Raw genomic sequence first — 22,388 nt, 5'->3', positions numbered from 1 at the left:
AATGATATGTAAGATCAAATGACAAACTGTATATGTAATGTACAAAACTTGGCAGTGGGAATGGGGGTGAAGTTGGAGGTGGAGCTTGGCTTAGACTAATAAGAGAAAATATTTTTTTTACTCAATGTGTAATTAAGCTCTGGTATTTGTTGCCAGAGGGTGTGGTGAAAGCTTTAGTATAATTGCATTTTAAAAGGTTTAGACAAGTTCCTGGAGGAAAAGTCTATAAAATATTATTAAGGTGGAATTGCAGAAAGCCATTGTTTAGCATCTATCTACCCCATGGGATCTTGCTAGGTACCTGTCACCTGGATTGACCACTGTTGGAAACAGGATACAGGACTTGATAGCACTTTGGTCTGACCCAGTATGGCAAGTCTTATGCCAACAATTTCAGATTCATAAGTTAATTCAACTACAGTTGCAGGAGCTATTGTTACCACCTCGGTTCCCTTCTTTAGATGTAAATAATGGCTTTATGCCATCCGAAGAAGGAACCTCTCTGCTTTCAAAAGCTCCTGTACAATATTTTTAGTTGTATATTCATCCACTAAAAGCTTTCAGAATCTGTTTAGAATTGAATGAGTGGAATACATTGAACAATAACACTGAAAATTGTAACATTTAGTTTTGTTATATGGATGTGATGGTGGAAGGTTAATTAATTTTGTGAAAATGAAGAGAATGTCCTACCCATGTGGACCAGAACTAGTGAGAACCCTTTACGAAGCTAGCACCACATCACTAAATCTTGTAAAATTAGCCAGTACTGTGTACTTGGCTCTTCCAGTGGGGGCTGTTGTTGATTTCTTAAATTCTTCGCATTTCCGTAACAGTAGTGGCCTGTGTATTTTAAAGGCCGACTGTGATTCATTTATACCAAACCCTCAGCAGGAGCCTAATCATTTCTAGTCCCATGGACCTGTGCTCCGAGCAAAATATCTGCTATACGAGAAAGAAACTTTAAAAACATTTTAGGCCCAGATGCAATACTGTGCCTTATCTGCCTTTTTCAGTAAATACATTTTACTCAGTGGTGCCTTCCTTGCCCTATGTAGGTAAAGAATCTTCTCCACAGCGGAACTCCCTTTCCCATTATGCACCCTGCACTACAGTCCTAGCAATGTTGTCATTCGAGCCCTCAAACAAATAACTAGGCGGGCTCCTGTTTTCTTTGTAAGTCTTGTCCCTATTCTATTGGATCGCATAGTTGCTGAGGAATACAATTGGCTAACAGCCTCCATCACTCAAAACTGTCTCGGCTACCCAATTCGTTGAGGGCGACGTAAGCGCCAATGTTTTGTCTCTAATGGTCAAAAAGAAACCATTACAAGACGGCTCCATCAGCTGACGAGCGTTTGCCTCCTGTCAAGGGCTGTCACTGATTGGAATGGATTGGGTGAGGTAAATTTCTTTGGCATCGGTGATTGGTTGCTTGTGCTTTGTAGGGGGGTGGAGCTCGACGGAGGGAGTGTGGCCGCGGGCGAGACTCGCAAGCCTAGCTTGGGTGCTCTGCAAGAGGGGGGAGGTTCGGGTTCAGGGCTGCGCCTGAGACCTGGGCGGACCGCTGTGGGGGGACAATGGGCTTCCTTCATTAGTGCCCAGGGCGATAAAAGGCTCACTCTCCAGTTGCGTGTGCTGGGGAGGTGCCATCTCAGCGCGGCTCCGGAGAGGCGAAGCCAGTCTGTTGCCTTCGCTGGCACTGTTCGCCATGGAGGTGCTGGAGAGCGAAGAGCCCGTGCTGCGGTGGGATCGTAAGCTGAGCGAGCTGTCGGAGGCGCCGGACTCGGATTCCCTGCTGTTCAGCACGGTGAGCCTGTGGGTGTAGTTCGGAATGTGAGCCTTTTAGTGACGTCGCGTTTTGGCTCTTGACGACGGGCAGACCCGGGGAACCGTAGCTGGATTCGGACTGGGCGTGCATGTGACGATGTTATAGATGTGAAGGAGGGTGGATAAGTTGACTTGGACTGTAGCCAGGATGGATTGTGTATGGCGTGTGGTAGTTGTTGCCAAGACCATGCTTCAGAAAAATGGGTGTTTTGTTTGCTGTTATTGGTATTACATCAGCTGCATCGGCTGTGGACGTTTCTAGTTGGAAAATTGCATTGAGAGTGGGAGACACACGAAAAGGGTAGAACTAGCACAAGTTTGGAACTTGAGCAGTAGCACCAATCATCAAGGCTCGAACCCTGGCTACTCTTCATTCGTGGATCGTGTGAATGGACAGCAGCCAGGGTTCAGGCCTTGACAATTGGCGCTGCTGCTCACAAATTTCAAACATATTCGAATTCACCCCCCTTTTTGTGTCTGTTACTATGTGTCCAGTGTATGCACACGTACTTTTCATTGGACGTGGGAAAAGGAGCTTTGCTCCCCTGGTGTTTTGCAAGTTTTAAAACTACTACAGGAGTTCATGGGGAGTAAAAAAGATTATAGGAGAGAGTTCCTATGACTCTCACTGAAGCTAAGAAAAGGTATTGAGAGCTGGCCGTGAAATACACATTTGATTCAAAAAAAAGTAAGATGTAATTTTTAGTCAGTCAGGCTTGCATGACTGAGCTTTGTGTTCTCCTTTAGGGTGGTGGGGAATGATTTAAGAGCAAGACTGATGAATAGAACTACAGTGGTGTAGGCAGAAGTAGCTGAACAGATTGTAAGGACTAAATGGTCCTTAACTACATCCCTTATCTTACTCTGGGGCTGATGCAATAGTTGAGTGCAGAAAATGGGCATTCAGTGTTGAGCGCCTGTTTTCCTAACGTGTACCCAGTCACCTCTCCTGGGTGCAATGATCCAATATTTAAATTAGGTGTCACACGAAAAAGGAGGCCCTAGGGAAAATGTTTGCGTCCCTAGCACCTCCTCGGCATCAGGCGCACAGAAGAGGTGGCTGTCAGGCGGGTTGGGAAAACGGATGCTCAATTTACAAGCATCTGTTTTCGCCTGCTACCGGCACAGTCGTGGAAGGTGTATCTTGTGTATGTCCATTGGGTGTCCATAAATTTTTGTTTTTCAAAAACTTTTTTTTTTTTTTTTAATAACTAAATGTGCCTTATTTGATTTCTACTACTTAGTATTGCTATGGTATTACTAAGAGAAATCACAGAAAGCAAGATTTTTCTTTTTCTTTTTTTTCAATGCGCTCTTGAGTGTGGCATACATTTACGCTAGTGCCCATTGCAACGCAGTAAATTTTACTCCAGCCCAGGGCATTGGCCATGCAGAAAACGTTTTGCGTGGCGGGGATTAGCTAATACCCTCATCTACATGAAATTTACATGTGATGAGCGCTATTAGCTATGCTGTGATTTGGATATGTGTTTTGGACGTAGTAATCCCCTTATTGGATCTGGGGTTATGGACACGCATACCATGCATGGTATTGCATTGGCCCATCTGTGTCTTGAAATGCTAGAATTCTGGCATGCATTGATGAGCAAAGTTATAAAGGCTGACAAAAAACAAAAAATATGTAAGGTGATGCCTTTTTATTGGATTAACTTAATACATTTCTTGATTAGCTTTTGAAAACTGACCCAAGGAAGTGAGTCTTAGCTCTCAAAAGCTACTCAAGAAATATATTGGCATCACCTTATATATTTTTTAACCATTATTTCTGTGTATTCAATTGAACTTGCAAGCAAGCCACACTCAGGGGCATTGTTAGTACGGGCACACGGGGCCTGTACCCAAGACTCGGTGGCACCCTCCGCTAACTATTTTTCTTTCCCAGACGTCTCCCCAGCAGGCAGTCTGGCATGTTCCCTCGCTGCCTCTGATTCACCTACAGCTCTGGGTCCCGCTTCTGCGCAGTCTCGAAAGAAAGAATGCCTCTCACATTCTTTTTCTGAGTCTGCGTGAGAGGCAGGACCCAGAGCTGTGGGTGAATTGGTGGCAGCAAGAGAACATGCCAGACTGCCTGCTGGGAAGATGTCTGGGAAAGAGAAAAAAATGATTGGTGGTGTTTGTTTTTCTACTGTTGCACTGGCGAGTCTAGTTTCTTTGAATTTCCAGTTTAGTTTGTGTGTGCATGTTTCTGTTTCTAATTTGTGCTTCCAAATCTTGTATTTGGTGAAGGTTTGTCTGTGTTCTGAATGTGTGACCGAGGTGTACATTCTGCTAGTGTGCATTTTCTGTGTATAGGTCTATAGCAGTCCGACATGTCCTTTTTTTTAATAGGAGGTGTATTGGCCTTCTAGGACCTGATGTAATTGCAGTGTTGTCTTTTCTTAGATAGGGTTATTGGTGTTTTGATTTGGCTTCTGGGAAAAACTGTGTTCTTGGCAGGTTGTTATAGAACAATAAAAGCTATGTAAATATTATCCAAAACTATTGTACATGAGCTATTGAGACAGTATAGGTCCCATGATCTGATTATATGAAAGGGGGATCTATGTAGTTTGAAAACTTTTATACAGTATTTTTACATAACTTTTACTGGATCAGCTTAAGAATTTTCAGATTTACATGACTGAAAACATTTCAGCATGAAAAACATTTTTCAGATACATCAGAGAAAGAAGGGAGGCCCGAAGTGGTAGAGTAAAATTGAAAGGTGACAAAGAGCAATGTGGAGAGACAGACAAAGAAATGGAAGAAGTATTAAACAAATACTTCAGTTTGGTATTCACTAAAAGAAGACCCTGGAGAAGGACTGTTGCTGGTTGACAAGACCATAGATGGGAATGGGGTAGACACAACTCTTACAGAAGAGAATGTATGAGAAGAACTAGGAAAGCTGAAAGTAGACAAGGCCATGGTGCCAGATGAGGTATATCCCAGGAAACTATGGGAGGTCACAGATATGCTAGCGGGTCCACTGAAAGACCTGTACGATAGATCCCTGGAATCGGGAGTGGTGCCGCGTGATTGGAGAAGAGTGATAGCAGTTCTGATTCACAAGAATGGTAGCAAAGAGGAGGCTGGAAAGTACAGACCGGTTAGCCTCACCTCTGTGGTGGGAAAATTAATTAGTGAACTTCTACAATCCAGTGGGTTGCTGGACCTGAGGCAGCATGGATTCATCAGGGGAAGGTTCTGTCAGAAAAATCTGATAGGGAGAGGCGGTGACGTCTCGGTGAGAGATGGCTGCTTGAATAGGGAGCTCCCGGGCACCCTGAGCTAACAATTGAGAGAATCGCCTTCCATCCCCTCCTATAAGTGGAAATTAAAAGACCTGAGACATCCCTTGCTATCCACCTTCATGATGTCTAAAAGAAAAGGCACTGATCTCAGCCATTATTCCTACTTTAAAGGTAGAGCGGACTCAGATGGCCTACTAGAGGGAGAAGAAACAGAGGTGGCGGGCCTACCAGATAGTGATGTGGATACACAATCCGATCCGGATCTTCAATCCTCTTCGGTGCCTATTAGAGACTAATTTCGCCAATGGTTCACTGATCTTCGCAAAGATTTAAAAGCGAATAAGCATGAAATGTTGGAAAAATTGTCGGAGCTTAGAGAAGAAATGGTGGAGATAGGCCGAAGAGTGGATGACTGCGACAAACAGCTGGACGCCCAAGAAGACAAGATTTATAAAATGCAGTCCCAATGCGGTAAGCTGTCTAAATCTGAGGTGGATATGCTTCTTAAAATAGAGGACTTAGAAAATCAAAATCGCAGATGCAACCTGCATTTCCGTGGAGTCCCCGAAACGGAGGCGAATAGCGATTGCCACATGGTGGTCAAGTCTCTCTGTACTTTTTTCCTAGCACAAACAGGAGAGAGGGATACAGCAGACAATAGCCCGCAGATTGAAATCGAAAGGGCGCACCGTACCCTGGGACCCAGACAGGGCAACCAGCCAAGGCATATCAAAGCCTGCTTTCTAAGATACCCAGTTACAGAAAAGGTTCTGTTAGCATTAAGAAAGCAGCAGGCATGGGACATAAGAACATAAGAAATTGCCATGCTGGATCAGACCAAGGGTCCATCAAGCTCAGCATCCTGTTTCCAACAGAGGCCAAACCAGTCCACAAGAACCTGGCAATTACCCAAACACTAAGAACATCCCAAGTTATTGATGCAATTAATAGCAGTGGCTATTCCCTAAGTAAACTTGATTAATAGCAGTTAATGGACTTCTCCTCAAAGAACTTATCCAAACCTTTTTTGAACTCAGCTACACTAACTGCACTAACCACATCCTCTGGCAACAAATTCCAAAGCTTTATTGTGCGTTGAGTGAAAAAGAATTTTCTCCGATTTTAGTCTTAAATGTGCTACTTGCTAACTTCATGGAATGCCTCCTAGTCCTTTCTATTATATGAAAGTGTAAATAACCGAGTCACATCTACTCGTTCAAGACCTTTCATGATCTTAAAGACTTCTATTATATCCCCCCTCAGCCGTCTCTTCTCCAAGCTGAACAGGCCTAACCTCTTCAGCCTTTCCTCATAGGAAAACTGTTCCATCCCCTTTATCATTTTGGTTGCCCTTATCTGTACCTTCTCCATCGCAACTATATCTTTTTTGAGATGCGGCAACCAGAATTGTACACAGTATTCAAGGTGCGGTCTCACCATGGAGCGACATAGAGGCATTATTACATTTTCCGTTGTATTAACCATTCCCTTCCTAATAATTCCTAACATTCTGTTTGCTTTTTTGACTGCTGTAGCACACTGAGCCGACGATTTTAAAGTATTATCCACTATGATGCCTAGATCTTTTTCCTGGGTGGTAGCTCCTAATATGGAACCTAACATCGTGTAACTACAGCAAGGGTTATTTTTCCCTATATGCAATACCTTGCACGTATCCACATTAAATTTCATCTGCCATTTGGATGCCCAATCTTCCAGTCTTGCAAGGTCCTCCTGTAATGTATCACAATCTGCTTGTGATTTAACTACTCTGAATAATTTAGTATCATCTGCAAATTTGATAACCTCACTCATCGTATTCCTTTCCAGATCATTTATATATATATTGAAAAGCACCGGTCCAAGTACAGATCCCTGAGGCACTCCACTGTTTACCCTTTTCCACGGAGAAAATTGACCATTTAATCCTACTCTCTGTTCCTGTCTTTTAACCAGTTTGTAATCCACGCAAGGACATCGCCTCCTATCCCATGACTTTTTAGTTTTCATAGAAGCCTCTCGTGAGGGACTTTGTCAAACGCCTTCTGAAAATCCAAATACACTACATCTACTGGTTCACCTTTATCCACATGTTTATTAAACCCTTCAAAAAATGAAGCAGATTTGTTAGGCAAGACTTCCCTTGGGTAAATCCATGTTGACTGTGTTCCATTAAACCATGTCTTTCTATATGCTCTAAGATTTTGATCTTGAGAATAGTTTCCACTATTTTTCCTGGCACTGAAGTCAGGCTTACTGGTCTATAGTTACCCAGATCGCCCCTGGAGCCTTTTTTAAATATTGGGGTTACATTGGCCACCCTCCAGTCTTCAGGTACAATGGATGATTTTAATGAAAGGTTACAAATTGTAACTAATATCAGAAATTTCATTTTTGAGTTCCTTCAGTACCCCAGGATGCATACAATCCGGTCCAGAAGATTTGCTACTCTTTAGTTTGGCAATCTGGCCTACTACATCTTCCAGGTATCTCCCCAACATCCTCATTAGTAAACACGGAAGCAAAGAATTCATTTAGTCTTTCTGCAATGGCCTTATCTTCCCTAAGAGCCCCTTTAACCCCTTGGTCATCTAATGGTCCAACCGACTCCCTCACAGGTTTCTTTCTTCAGATATATTTAAAAAAGTTTTTATTATGAGTTTTTGCCTCTATGGACAACTTCATTTCAAATTCTCTCTTCGCCTGTCTTAACAATGTTTTACACTTAACTTGACAATGCTTATGTTTTATTCTATTTTCTGCAGAATTTCTTCCAGTTTTTGAAGGATGTTTTTTTTGGCTAAAATAGCCTCTTTCACCTCACCTTTTAACCATGACGGTAATTATTTTTGCTTTCTTTCCACCTGTCTTTGTGTGTGTAATACATATGGACTGTGCCTCTAGGATTGTATTTTTAAACAATGTCCAAGCCTGTTGAACATGTTTAACCTTTGCAGCTGCACCTTTCAGTTTTTTTTTCTTTCTATTTTCCTCATTTTATCAAAGTTTCCCATTTGAAAGTTTTTAGTGTTAGAGCTGCAGATTTACTTATTGTCCCCCTTCCAGTTATTAGTTTAAATTTGATCATGTTATGTTTACTGTTGCCAAGTGGTCCCACCACCGTTACCTCTCTCAACAAATCCTGCATTCCACTAAGAATTAAATCTAAAATCGCTCCCTCACTTGTTTGGTTCCTGAACCAATTGCTCCATGAAGCAGTTATTTATTACATTCAGGAACTTTATGTCTCTAGCAAGTCGTGATGTTACATTTACCCAGTCAATATTGGGGTAATTGAAATCTCTTATTATTATTGCACTGCCAAATTGGTTTGCTTCCCTGATTTCTCTTAGCATTTCATCATCATCATCATCATCATCATCATCCTGACCATTTTGTCCATGTGGACGGTAGTATACTCCTATCACTATACTCTTACCCAACACACATGGGATTTCTACCCATATAGATTCTACTGAGCATTTAGTCTCTTGTATGATCTTTATCCTGTTGGACTCTATACCCTCTGGGACATAAAGTGCCACACCCCCACCAAGTTGATCCTCACTATCATTGCAATATAATTTGTACCCTGATATAGCACTGTCCCATTGGTTATCCTCCTTCTACCAAGTCTCTGTGATGCCAATTATGTCAATCTCATCATTTGCTGCTATAACTCTCCCATCTTACCTCTTAGACTTCTGGCATTGGCATACAGACATTTCAAAGTGTGTTTTTGTTTGTATTAACAAACTGCTTTTCAGTTGTTTGGGATAATTCAGAAATCATTAGCTTCGGGGATTTTTTACATATAGACATATGGACTATGTTTGCTTTTAATGGAACCTCTCTGTTGGGATACCCTAACTCTCTTGTTTCATTCGTATCCTTCAAGGATACATTTCTCCGAACCATGCACTGTTGAGTGACTGTCGGCTTTCCCCCTTGTTCTAGTTTAAAAGCTGCTCTATCTCCTTTTTGAAAGTTAGTGCCAGCAGCTTGGTTCCACTCTGGTTAAGGTGGAGCCCATCCTTTCGGGAAAAGTTTCCCCAGTTCCTTACAAAACTGAATCCCTCTTCCCTGTACCATCGTCTCATCCATGCATTGAAACTCTGGAGCTCTGCCTGCCTCTGGGGACCTGCACGTGGAACAGGAAGCATTTCAGAGAATGCCACCCTGGAGGTTCTGGATTTCAGCTTCCTACCTAAAATCCTAAATTTGGCTTCCAGAACCTCTCCCACATTTTTCCTATGTCGTTGGTGCCGACATGTACCACGACAGCCGGCTCCTCCTCAGCACTGTCTATAATCCTATCTAGGTGACGCGTGAGGTCTGCCACCTTCGCACCAGGCAGGCAAGTTACCAGGTGGTCCTCACGTCCACCAGCCACCCTGCTGTCTACATTTCTAATAATCGAATCACCAACTATGATGGCTGGCCTAACCCTTCCCTCCTGGGCAGTAGCCCTGGGAGACTTGTCCTCAGTGTGAGAGGACAATACATCACCTGGAAAGCAGGTCCTTGCTACAGGATCACTTCCTGCTACACCAGGGTGATGTTCTCCTACTGGGAGACCTTTCTGATCCGAGGCAGCACTGGGGCTGCCAGACTGGATTTGGGACTTGGCTACTATGTCCCTGAAGGTCTCATCAATCTACCTCTCTGTCTGCCTCAGCTCCTCCAAGTCTGCTACTCTAGCCTCCAGAAATCGGACTCATTCCCTGAGAGCCAGGAGCTCTTTGCACAGAGTGCACACACAAAATCTCTCACCGGCGGGTAAAAAATCATACATGTGACACTCGATACAAAAGACTGGAAAGCTCCCCTCTTGCTGCTGGACTGCTGCCTTCATCTTAGTTTTATTCCTAGTTAAGTTTAGGATACTAAGGGCGTTGGAATGAGAGTACTTTAAATTTACAGGTGACTTTATTAATTAATCAGTTAGTGTCCTACAAGTGGATGATTAAACTTTCAATAAGGGCTGATACAATAGTATGATTTAGATAAGACCCTGATTGATTTTTAATGAGAAAGTGTCTCGTGGCTAAAAATCAAGGGTTGAGTGGTGGGAAAGACACATTCAATTTCAGTGTTTGCAGACCTGTCTCTGGGAACTCTCAGGCGCTGCCAGGAATACCAACCTATTACTATGATTCTGAGACAAGAAAACATACGTTACCGATGGATGTTTCCACTAGGGATTTCCATGTCCATCCAGGGAATCACTTCCAAAGCCACCTCTCTCGCCAAAGCAACAGCCATTTTGAAGTCAGAAGGTCTCCAGATTAAGGCTACAGTGCCAGCAGTAGCACGCGACAGACCTAAGATGCCGCGCTGGCAACGCGTTGAGAAGGGAGGTCGGAGGCTTCGTTGGAACACCGAGGCGATTTCACAACTCGCGATGGAAGGCCCTGGGTGATTTGGTAACCAGAGGACAAGACCGCTGTTTATTTTAGCGAACTGGCAGTAATAATACGAAAAAAATGGTTTGACGGAAATACAGTTTGCAGGGAAGGATGTCTCATGAGATCGTTGTTTGTTTGCCATCTATAAGCCAGGGGAATGTCATTAGATACAAGGGGGGGATGGGAGTGCATTATTATGTGCAGTCAGGGGGACCCGGGCGGGGCAGTCAGTTTGTCCTAGGACGCATACCAACCTCCTCTGCTTCAGCAGGAAGGCCGTGGAAACATGGCGATTACAATGGGGAAGAAGGAGGGAGGGACGGGAAATGGGAAGGTGTTAGGTGGGAAGGAAGGATGGGTGGTATATGGTTATCAGCGGTAGGAACAATACTCCACGTGGGCCTCAGTACCACAGCCAAGCGAAGGGGTGGTTGGTCAGGAGTGATGCGGGAGGGGGCTGTGACGGAAAGGTCCACACACGTTTCAATGAGAATGTTATATCACTGGGGAAAGCGCTTTTATTATTCACTGAGGGGCGGATTTTAAATGCCCTGCGCGCGTAAATCCGGCCCTCGCACGCCGGCGCGCCTATTTTGCATAGGCCACCGGTGCGCGCAGAGCCCCGGGACGCACGTAAGTCCTGGGGCGGGGAGGGGGTGTGTCGGGGGCGTTCTCAAAATGACGCTGCGTTTCGGGGGCGGGCCTGGGGGCGTGCTCGAGGCCTCCGGACCAGCCCCCGGGTCGGGTGATGGCGCTGCCAGCAGCCCGCTGGTGCGCGCAGATTTACGTCTGCTTTTAGCAGGCGTAAATCTGCCAACAAAGGTAAGGGGGGGTTTAGATAGGGCTGAGGGGGGTGGGTTAGGTAGGGGAAGGGAGGGGAAGGTGGGGGGAGGGCGAAGGAAAGTTCCCTCCGAGGCCGCACCGAAATCGGAGCGGCCTCGGAGGGAACAGGCAGCGCGCGCTGGGCTCGGGGCGCGCAGGTTGCACAAATGTGCATCCCCTTGCGCGCGCCGACCCCGGATTTTATAAGATACGTGCGGCTACGCGTGTATCTTATAAAATCCAGCGTACTTTTGTTCGCGCCTGGTGCGCGAACAAAAGTACGCAATCGCGCAAAATTTTAAAATCTACCCCTGTACATGTATAATGGGACTATAATTTCTCTCAATGAATGTAAAGGGTCTTTCCTGGCGTGTAGCCAGATGGACTCAGAACGAATGGTATAGTATGCTCGTGCTAGCAGTTGGAGACGGATCTGACGTCAGCACGGGTATATATACCCCCACAGGAAGCGTAGCAACTCAGTAATTTCAGTCTCCAAAGCAGTTTGGAGAGCCTGCACGCTCGCTGAGCGTGTTTTCCAAATCTACTTTCTACTTTCTTTTACTAAATTTCTACAGCACCATCGAGCCCCGCACTCCTGCGGTGATACCCTAAGGTCCCTCCCCCAGTAGAGTTTCCCGGGGTGATTCCCGTGATCCCCCGGAGGTTTAAGACCTCGGTCCGGTGGCCAAATCGCGGCAGGGACGTAGCCCCCGGGCGAGGCTTGGGCATGGCGAGCGAGGCGCCTCGGTCCCGGCGTGGACGAGGCAGCGGGTGCATATCCTCAAACGCGGCGGTGAAGGTACTTGCCCTCTCCCCCCGCAGCCGGAGACCGCCCAGGTTCCAGCCGGGAAGCGCCGAGGATCAGGTAAGGCGTACATCTCTTACTTTTGGTCTCCGAGGAACCGAGGATCGGCGGCGTGGCACGCCGTGGAGGGCGCCATTTTGTGGGCCTTGTTCAGGTATTGAGCGCCCATGATAGGCGCATGTCTATGACTAAGCACATATTATAGCCTTCATTGTGCATATTGAATACCATTGAGCGTATATTGCTAACCGCATATTGCTGTCTTTTGGGAATTCATCACCCAAATAATACAGATAATCATTGGTGAAAGGGTGTTTCTGACTCCCGAGAATGTCCTTTTGAATCTACCTTTGTATGTGTCATCTGAGAAGGGGAAACGTACACTTCTCATAATTATAGCAGCTAGATGTGAGTTAGCACTGTTATGGAGATCTGACACATTGCCCACAGAGATGAGTCTTAGGGCGCGATTGACTAAAGTTTGGTCCTTTCAAACAAGGATTACACAACCTTGGCACTCTAACCAAAGAAATTGGAAACTATGGAACCCCCTACATGTTTGGTTAACACAGAGTGATATGGCAAGGGGAGTGGATGAAGTTAATGTTTGAAGCTTACTGTTCATAAATCGACATGATTAGTCCCATGTTAGATTACATTATTAAATTCCTACTGCTCAATAATAATAGCATTACTCCTTAGGGAGGGAGGGAGGGAGGAGGGGACACTGGGGGTTAATACACAAATGGATGGTCAAGATTACAGCAATGTTATACAAATGTTTATACATAATGTTGCATGTTTCATGTTATCTACTTCAATAAAAATATAAATTACAAAAAAAAAAATCTGATAGGTTTTTTTGATTGGCTGACTGGAGAATTGGATTAAGTAAAAGCGCTCAATGTGATTTGCTTGTATTTCAGCAAAGCTTTTGATATTTATTTATTTATTTATTTATTTATTTAATTTCTTTTCCTATACCGATGCTCAAGACTAGGTCTTATCGTACCGGTTTACAATGTAACTGAGGGGAAACCAATTAACATCAAGGTAGAAAGTAAAGTTACATTAAACAGGGAGCATAAAACCTGGGCAATGGAAGACAGTGCAGAGTTTAAACTAAGAAACAATTAGAGAGAGATAAATATATAAATCAACAAAAACTGTAAGATATCACACACAGAAGGCTTGTGAATAAAATGAGAAGCTTGGGAGTTGGCGCCAAGGTGGTAGTGTGGATTAAAAACTGATTGACTGACAGGCGATATAAGTAATGGTAAATGGAACGTACCCTGAAGCGAGAACAGTATTAAGTGGAGTGTCACAGGGATTAGTTTTGAGACCGGGATTGTTCAATATCTTTGAGTGACCCTGTGGAAGGGATGGAAGGTAAAGTTTGTCTGTGTGCGGGTGATACTAAGATCCACAAAAGAGTAGGCCCATCTGAAGGTATAGAAAGATTGAAAAGTGATTTAAGAAAGCTTGAAGAGTGATCAGAGATTTGGCAGCTAGGATTCAATATCAAGAAGTGCAGTGTCATGCATCTGGGGTGTGGTAATCCAAAAGAGCTGTATGTAATGCGGGGTTAAAGACTACAGGGACTGGGAGAGGGACCTAGGGGTGATGGTGCCTGGCGATCTGAAGGCGCCAAAGCAATGTGACAAGGTAATAGCTGAAGCCAGAAGAATGCTGGGCTGCATAGAGAGGAATAAACAGTAAGAAAAAGGAGGTGATCATGCCCTTGTACAGGTCCTTGATGAAGCCTGTTCAATTCTGGAGTCTGTATCTAAAAAAGGAATAGAGACAGGATAGAGGCAGTCCAGAGAAGGGCGACCAAACTGGTGTGGGGCATGTATGGGAAGACTTATGAGGAGAAACTGAAGGATATGAATATTTATACCCTGGGAGAGAGGAGGTACAAGGGAGATGTGATACAGACCTTCAGATACACGAACGGTTTTAATGATGCACGAACTTCAAACCTTTTCTGTTGGAAAGCAGATAGTAGAACTAGGGGGTCATGAAATGAAACTCAGAGGGAGATGACTCAGAATCAACACCAGGAAATATTTCTTCATGGAGAAGTTGGTGGATGCCTGGCATGTCCTTCCGGAAGAGATGGTGAGGACGAAAACAGTAAAAAAAAAAAAAAAAAAATAAATTCAAAAAGGCATGGGATAAACTGTGGAGCCTTAAAGGCTAGAGCATGGAAATGAAGAAAAGGATGCATGAGGTAACTTGTATGGAGTGGCAGTTATTAACCTTAACGAATTAGCTTTCATGATCCAATTGCAATATCGCTCTCTGCTTCAGTGACGGGGTAAAAGAGGAATTGGATTCAGACGATAACTGATGCTGGGTCCTGATTTTTACAGTCTGGATACTGATACACAGACATTAGGGGAAAAAGTGTAGCACTGCTACTACGGCCATGTCCAAAAGCAAAGCGCGTTCTAGCAGCATTGTCTGAATTATCAAGGCTGCTCACCCTGTAAAAGTGTTGCTAGCAGTAATTTTGTTATAGGTTTGGCAGTTGAAACCTAGAAATGATGGCAGAAAAGGACCAATTGATCCACCCAGTCTGCCCAGCAAGCTTATGCCAGTATCTGCTGAACCGTGCAGGTTACCCCCATGCTTATCAGTTTCCCAGACCGTAAAAGTCAGGGCCCTCGGATGCTGTCCGAATCCAATTTTCCCTAACCCCTGCTGTGGAAGCAGAGAGCAATGATGGATCCACATCAAAAGTATCAGGCTTAATGATTAAGGGTAGTAAAAGGCGCCTCAGCAAGTTACCCCCATGTTTATTTGATCCACAAACTGTAAAAGTTGGGGCCCTCGTTGGTTGAGGTCTGAATCCAATTCCCCTTTTCCCACTGCCATTGAAGCAGAGAGCAATGATGGAGTTGCATTAAGCCTTGATACTGTTATTTGTTAAGGGTAGTAACTGCCACACTAGCAAGTGTGTCATCCTCCCTGGAGTTTCATTTCATGACCTCTAGTTCTATTAACTTCTTTCCAATGGAAAACGTTTGATTGTGCATCATTAAAACCTTTCAGGTATCTGAAGATCTGTACCATATCTCCCCTGCATCTCCTCTCTTCCAGAGTAAACATATTCATATCCTTCAGCTTCTCCTCATAGGTCTTCCAATGCTGACCCCTCTCCAATTTGATTGTTCTTCTTTGGACCGCCTCTATCTTGTCTTAATCCTTTTTGAGATACGGCAATCAGTACTGAACGCAGTTCTCCAGGTGAGGCCTCACCAAGGACCTGTACAAGGGCATTATCACTTATCTTATTGGTTATTCCTTTCTCTATGCAGCCTAGCATTCTTCTCGCTTTAGCTATCGCCTTGTTACATTGCTTCACCAGACATTATCACACCAAGGTCCCTCTCCCAGTCCGTGTGCATTAGTCTTTCACCGCTCATCACATACAGCTCTTTTTTTTTTTTGGATTGACGTACCCCAGATGCATGACTCTGCATGTCTTGGCATTGAATTTCAACTGCCAAATCTTTGAACACTCTTCAAGCTTTCTTAAATGATTTTTCATTCTCTACTCATTCAGGTGTGTCCACCTGTTGCAGATCTTAGTATCATCTGCAAATAGACAAATGTTACCTTCTGTCCCTTCCACCAGGTCGCTCACAAAGATATTGAATAGAACCAGTCCCTTAACCGATCCCTGTGGCACTCCACTTAACACTGTTCTTTCTTCAGAGTAGGTTCCATTTACCATTACATACTGCCTCTTGGCAGTCAACCAGTTTGCAATCCATGTTACTATCTTGGCACCCACTCCCAAGCTTCTCATTTTGTTCACGAGTCTCCTATGTAGGACCGTATCAAAAGCTTTACTAAAATCCAAGTAAATCACATCCAGCATTCTTCCCTGATCCAATTTTCTAGTCACCCAATCAAAAAAAATCTATCAGATTTGTCTGATAGGACCTTTCCCTGGTGAATCCATGTTGCTTCGGGTCAAGCAACCCACTGGATTGTAGATAGTTCACTATCTTTTTCTTCAACAGAGTCTCCATTAATTTTTCCACCACCGATGTGAGGCTAACTGAACTGTAGTTTCCAGCCTCCTCCAGTCCCACTCTTGTGAAGCAGGACCACCACTCCCATTACCAGGGATCTATTGAACAGGTCTTTCAACCGTCCTGCTAGCACATCTCTGAGCTCCCTCAGTATCCTGGGATGTTCCTCATCTGGCCCCATGGCCTTGTCCAATTTGTTTTCCTAGCTCTTCCCATACATTCTCTTCTGTAAACGGAGTATTGTCTATTCCACCCCCATTCACAGTCTTGTCAGCTAGTGACAATCCTTCTCCAAGGTCGTCTTTAATGAACACCGAACTGAAGTATTTGTTTAATATTTGGGCCATTTCTTCGTCTCTCTCTACACATTGATCTTTGTCATCTTTCAATTTCACTATACCACTTTGACCTTTCTCTGATGTATCTGAAAAATGTTTTGTCACCTCACTTTACCTCTTTGGCAATCCTTTCTTCTGCCTGATGTTTTTCTTTCTTGATTTTTCTTCATCACCCTCAATTTCACCAGATATTCTTCTCTATGTTCCTCTTTTTGGGATCCTTTATATTTCTTGAATGCTGCTTTCTTTGCCTTTATTTTATCAGCTACCTCCTTTGAGAACCAGTTTGGTTTCTTATTTCTCTTGCTTTTTGTTTACTTTTCTTACATATAGATTTGTTGCCTTTGTAATTGCTCCTTTTAGTTTGGCTCACTGTTGTTCCACCTCTCTCATTTTCTCTCCGTCTTCTAGTTCTACCTCCAGGTACTTCCCAATTTTGACAAAGTCCGTATTTTTGAAATTCAAAACTCAGGTCTTTGTGTGACCTCTCTCTATCCTATTTGTGATATCAAACCATACTGTTTGATCGCTGGTGCTCAGCTGGACACCCACCTGGACATGAGAAACAGTATCTCCGTTAGTGAGCACTAGGTCGAGTATAACTCTCCTTCATTGAACAGAGCTCTTTGAAGGGCATCCACTATCTCTCTACTTCTGGCAGATTCCACAGAAGGGATTCTCAGTTTACGTCCGGCAGATTAAAATCTCCAACAATCAACACTTCACCGTTCTTTCCCATCTTTTGGATGTCTTCAACCAGATCTCTGTCTAGTTCTTCCGTTTGAGTCGGAAGCCTGTAAACCACTCCAGTAAAAATGGATACACCATCATCTTTTTTAAGGACCGCCCATAATGCTTCTTCTCTACCTCTCATTCCTTGCAGTTCAGTTGCTTGGATATTGTGTTTGACATAAAGAGCTACTCCTCCCCTTTTTCTGTCCTTAACAAGTTATAGCCCGATCTGGCCATATCCCAGTCATGAGACTTGGGGGGAACTAGGTCTCTGTAACAGCAACTATGTCCAAGTCTGCTTCCATCATTAAAGTCTGGGATTTTATTTATTTCCCAGACTACAAGCATTTGTGATCACAGCTTTCCAGCTCATCTCCTTAGGATTGCTGCTCTTCTTAGTCATTTTTTCTGCTATTTTGAGCTGATTGACTTTGTTGTTTTTCTTCTCCCAATTCCAGTCTTGCTTGGGAGTGATATGGCAATTTCATTGGCCACCTCCTGCCACTCCTACCTTCTAGTTTTAAATGCCTCATAGTATATTCTCTGAATTTCTCACTTAGCATCCTTTTCCTGCCAAGGACAAATGTAGACCATCCTTGAAGTATAACCTGTTTATTGTTCCAAGCACTATCCCATCCACCAATGTAACCAAAACCATTTGATTTACACCATGCTTTGAGCCAAATATCAAAGTTATCTATATGGCAGAACCTTTCCTTCCCCTTTCCATTAACAGGTAATACTTCTGAAAAGGCAATGGTCTTTGCCATGTGTCTAATCTTCATCCCTTGGTTTTGGAAATCTTTCTATACTGCAAGGATGCCATGTCTAGCAAGGTCGTTGATCCCCACATGGCTGATAACATTGATTCTGGAGTGTCTACTTTCTTCTGTAATTGCGTTGACTATCTGGTTGGCATTTCTACTAGCTAGGATCCTGGAAGGCATTTAACTGCTGTGTCTCCATCAAAATTATTACCCAAATTGATTCTTCTGATGACTGAGTCTCCCAGCAGAAGAAGCTTCCTTTTATGACCTTTGATAATGTTTAAGGGTTTCTGGGTACACAGGGTGACTACATCCCTTTCAGATATCACCTCATTTTCTATTCCTGGAGCTTCTTCATTGTCCAATGGAGAAAAGGTATTATGTAAGAGTAATGGTGGGAAAAGTGGGTGTCTCTTCATCACAGACCTTATTCTGCCAGAGCCCGCTGCCAGGGAGGAGAGGTTATCTGAAACTTGAGCAATTCCTTTTTCATATGTGTCAACTGCTTTTTCAATATAGACAGCTGAAAGCAAATTGGACAACTCTTAAATCGTCAAAAGTCAGGTCTTGGGGCTAAGCACCACAATTATTACACTGAATTAAAGACATTCTGTTAATACTGACTAATATACAAGTTGTTAGATTAGATTTAAGTACCAAAGTCCTTGGATGAACTATTTAAGAAGAAATCACCCTAGGGATGGGAGGGAAATTCAGAAGATCGCCAAGAAAGCAATCTATATTATGGCTAACTTTACATTTTTCAACTTAACTGGCCACAAGAGCAGGTAGCAATGTGTGTCTCCTTGCAATCAAATCTGACTGTTGCTTAGTTTTGATTGAAAATATTGCTTCCCTTAACACAAGGCTTTAGGGTAACCTGTCTGGAGCAGTAGTCATTACCACAAGAAACTTGCTGGATGGACTGGATGTGCATAAATTAGCTTTTTGAAAATTGCCTTGGAGGTTGTTTGCAAGTACACGCAAAAAATATTTCGCAAATACTTCATCGTGTACTTGAAAGAGGCATTGGAGGTGGGGAAACCATTTATATGCATACTTTGGATTTTTTAAATTATACATGTAAATACGTGCTTACATATTCTCACCTACTCCCAAGCAGGTAGGTTGAAATGTGTGCGGGTACCATATGCATATGCTAATTTTCATAGTGGACTTGTGTGTAAATCTGCTTTGACATTTCGGGCTGAAATCTGTGTGTACTTTAGCCCTCTGTTTATAAAATTATCCTCTACCTGTATTGCTTTGTCAACTCATGTAAAATTGTCTTGCCTCTAAACTAACATGAAACAAACTTCTCTTGTCCTTGTCTTTTGTGTCTGCAGCACTTCGGCGAGCTCCTGGATGAGTTCTCTCAGGATGTCCTTGGCCAGCTCTTGAACGACCCATTCTTGTCAGAGAAAAATGAGATGATGGAAACAGAACTGTCTCCAGCCTCACCTGCACCTTTCATCCAAGCCGAGCACAGTTATTCGTTCTGTGGTGACTCACGCCCACAGTCCCCGCTCACGCATATTTCAACTGATGACAACTTCAGCGAAGGTACTTCTAGGGCTGAGCTAGGGAAGTCAGAGTATTTGGTATGGGATCTGAGATCACACCTTACCTGGTAGCAGGTATGGTAAATGTTCAGTTTCAGTGCCCTCCATATGTAGTGTTGTGTTAGCTTGAAAAGAGATGTGGATGACCAGTTTTGTTTTCCTTTCTATTTTGGGCGATGGAGCAAGAGTATGTGTGCGTTTATGCCACACGTGGTGATGAATGTATATGCTTGAGGGTGTTGTTTGAATTTTCAAAGCCATTTCAGAAACATATTTTCTTGCTTGTGGAAGATGGTAAAGGAATACCGTGGAGAATTTGAAGAAATGTCTTAATAAGGGAAAGAACTTGCTAACAGTGAATGTTCTCTGTCGACAAGCAGGGCTGAATTAGCCATGACATGTGGGTGATGTAATCCGATGGCACCAGACGGACCCATGTATTTAGCTCAGTAGAACATTTGCTGCTGAGCAGGTACAGGAATTTCCACACACATGTTTCCTTGCAAGCCCCTCCATCTTTTTGTCTGCACTTCAGCATGGATTTGTACCTTCTCTCTCTTGTGAAATTGTTGTGTATCTTTGTAAGGCCTCAAGTTTTTTTTCACAATTTTTATCACTGCCTAGGCAGCCTCTATACATTGTTTCATGCTGTTAAAAAAAACCAAACAAACCCATAGTAAATACATAACTCTCTATTTTCTTTTTCTTTATTTTTTTTTATTGTCTTGGATCCGTGTCTGACAGACACTCTCAGATCATACATTTGAGTCAAACAGGAGCTCCTCGCACAAAGCTCCCCTTCCCTGTGGCGCCAAATTCTCCCCACGAGGCAGGCTGTGCAAACATGGAGAGGATTCATATGGTCAAAAGAGCTAGGGAAGCACTGAAAGCCCCACCAGTCTCTCTTCCAGTTTTTAAAACAAAGGAGCTCATCCCAGTGGGCCAGTTTGATTTATTATAGAAGTGCAGGAGAAGGGAGAAGTTTGAATGCTGTGGACAGCTGGCTTGGTTGGTTACTTTGGCTTCCCCATGTGGCTGCCACAGCTCCTCCACTGCTGCTGCTCCTCCCAGCACTCAGGATAAGCCGCAATTAGCCCTCAGTGTATGCTCTCCCTGTCTCCCTCAGCCTAGGGATAAGACAGGCAGAAAGGACTGAAAGAAGTCGTTCGAGGGGGGGGGGGGGGGGAAATGAGGAGATGCTGAATAAAGTGGAGCCCTGCATGCTGCCCATTAACTCCCACGCTCCAGGGTTCATGCATGATTCCAGATGTTCTCAGAAAAGAACTCTGCACGTTTAAGGACCACTACTGATGAGACTCGGTGCTGAGAGTAGAGTCAAAGTGCTAGTTTGGGTTTGAGCCTCAAAGAGTGGTGACCGGCCCATGGTATATCTGATCAGCTCTGAAGGCACACCAGTGTGCCGTGGCTCACTGGTTGGGAAACACTGTAACAGAACATAATGTGGCACCTTTTATGTCTTTTGAAGTAGTCCCTTTCACAAGTCAGCTGTTTTCAACTGCAACCTCTTACTTGTTTGTCTGTGTGGCTTTAGATTGTAAGCTCCATATAGTAGGGACCATCTCTTATGTGTTTTCTGTATGGTGCTGTTTGTCTGGTAACTTTATAAATGGATGGTAGTATAGGGCTGACCTTAGCAACTACCCTGACTCTGCATGTATTACCAATGAAAAACACAATCAGTGTCTTAGAAGGTATTGGAAATGAGGAAGTGAAGCAGAGTCAGAACAAGCAGCCTTTGTGCAACTAGAATGATTTCTGATTAGCTTAAACCGTTCGTCACAGGAAAGCTGTTCTGCAGCCAGGAACCGGCTGCCAGTGGTTCATCCATGAGTACTGGGCATGAAGTGTTCTTGCTAACATCTCATTTTTTTATCAACAGATCTCAATAATGAGGACTGGTGTTTGGCCACAGAATTGACTTCAGCAAAGATAAAGACTGAATTGGCCACATATGAGACCCCCTGTTGCGTCCCTTCTGTTACTCTGATCCTTGCAACAGCACCTGTAATTATGCCCAGTGAAGGAGAACTTGAACTGCCAACTGATGCAATGGTAAAATATATCAATATTTGCCTAAGCTTTATATCATAATCTTATAATGTTACGACCCTTAGTATTGATGAAGGCAATGTGATGTGAGTGACTGATGATGCTTCCTTCTGATGTTATATCCATACTACAGTAACTCTGTAGATGTATTAGGGTGACATCGTAAATATCTAAATCATTAAGATTACTGAAAACATTATCCATTTGTCAATAGCAGTATTTGAAAACTGCTGTATACTGGACTGTAATCATAAGCAAGATGGAAGGTAGTATAGCATTTTTATTTGTGCAGTTAACAGCATATTCCTTTTTTCACTTTTAGCATGCAACCCAGTTAAGTCTCTGCCAGTGATGTCATTGATAACCTGCATTTTATTTCAGTTGAGCTTTAACCTCTTAAAGTTGCTACATTTTGAGTGACTCTGGAAATGCCAAGAGAGGGGTAACACTTAGCAAGCATAGATATAAGAAAAGTCAGCCTTGCTTCACAGATTTCATTTTCATAGCATGAAATGCTGGGCAGATCTGGGACATTTTCCCCCAATGTTTAGCAAATGCTGTTCTCTCCAGTTTGAACACATTTTGTGAAATAAAGACCTTGTAAATTGATTGTCCTTGACAAGTGTAAATCTTTAGTTCCACTTTTCTTGATTTTGAGTTCTGGTCCAATAGTCTTGAATCCTGAGCCATTGTTCTAGTCATTCTTTGATACAGTCAATTTGATTTTTGTTGGCCATTTTATGACAAA

The 22,388-nt window shown here is 43.5% G+C and overlaps 1 protein-coding gene across 1 annotated transcript in view; it reads left to right on the top strand.

Moving 5' to 3' along the window:
• Positions 1 to 1,474: 1,474 nt before the first annotated feature.
• Positions 1,475 to 22,388, top strand: part of CREB3L2 (cAMP responsive element binding protein 3 like 2) — a 118,490-nt gene continuing 97,576 nt past the window's right edge. The window contains exons 1-3 of the mRNA XM_029616405.1: positions 1,475 to 1,810; positions 19,355 to 19,571; positions 21,471 to 21,643. Coding sequence (XP_029472265.1) covers positions 1,712 to 1,810; positions 19,355 to 19,571; positions 21,471 to 21,643 — 489 coding nt within the window. The 5' untranslated portion in view covers positions 1,475 to 1,711. The remainder of the gene's footprint in view (positions 1,811 to 19,354; positions 19,572 to 21,470; positions 21,644 to 22,388) is intronic.

This window comes from Rhinatrema bivittatum, chromosome 9 (genome assembly GCF_901001135.1).
Source record: "Rhinatrema bivittatum chromosome 9, aRhiBiv1.1, whole genome shotgun sequence".
Taxonomy (NCBI): Eukaryota; Metazoa; Chordata; class Amphibia; order Gymnophiona; family Rhinatrematidae; genus Rhinatrema; species Rhinatrema bivittatum.
Note: the sequence above shows the minus strand (reverse complement) of the source record. Positions and strands in the feature narration are given on the sequence as shown.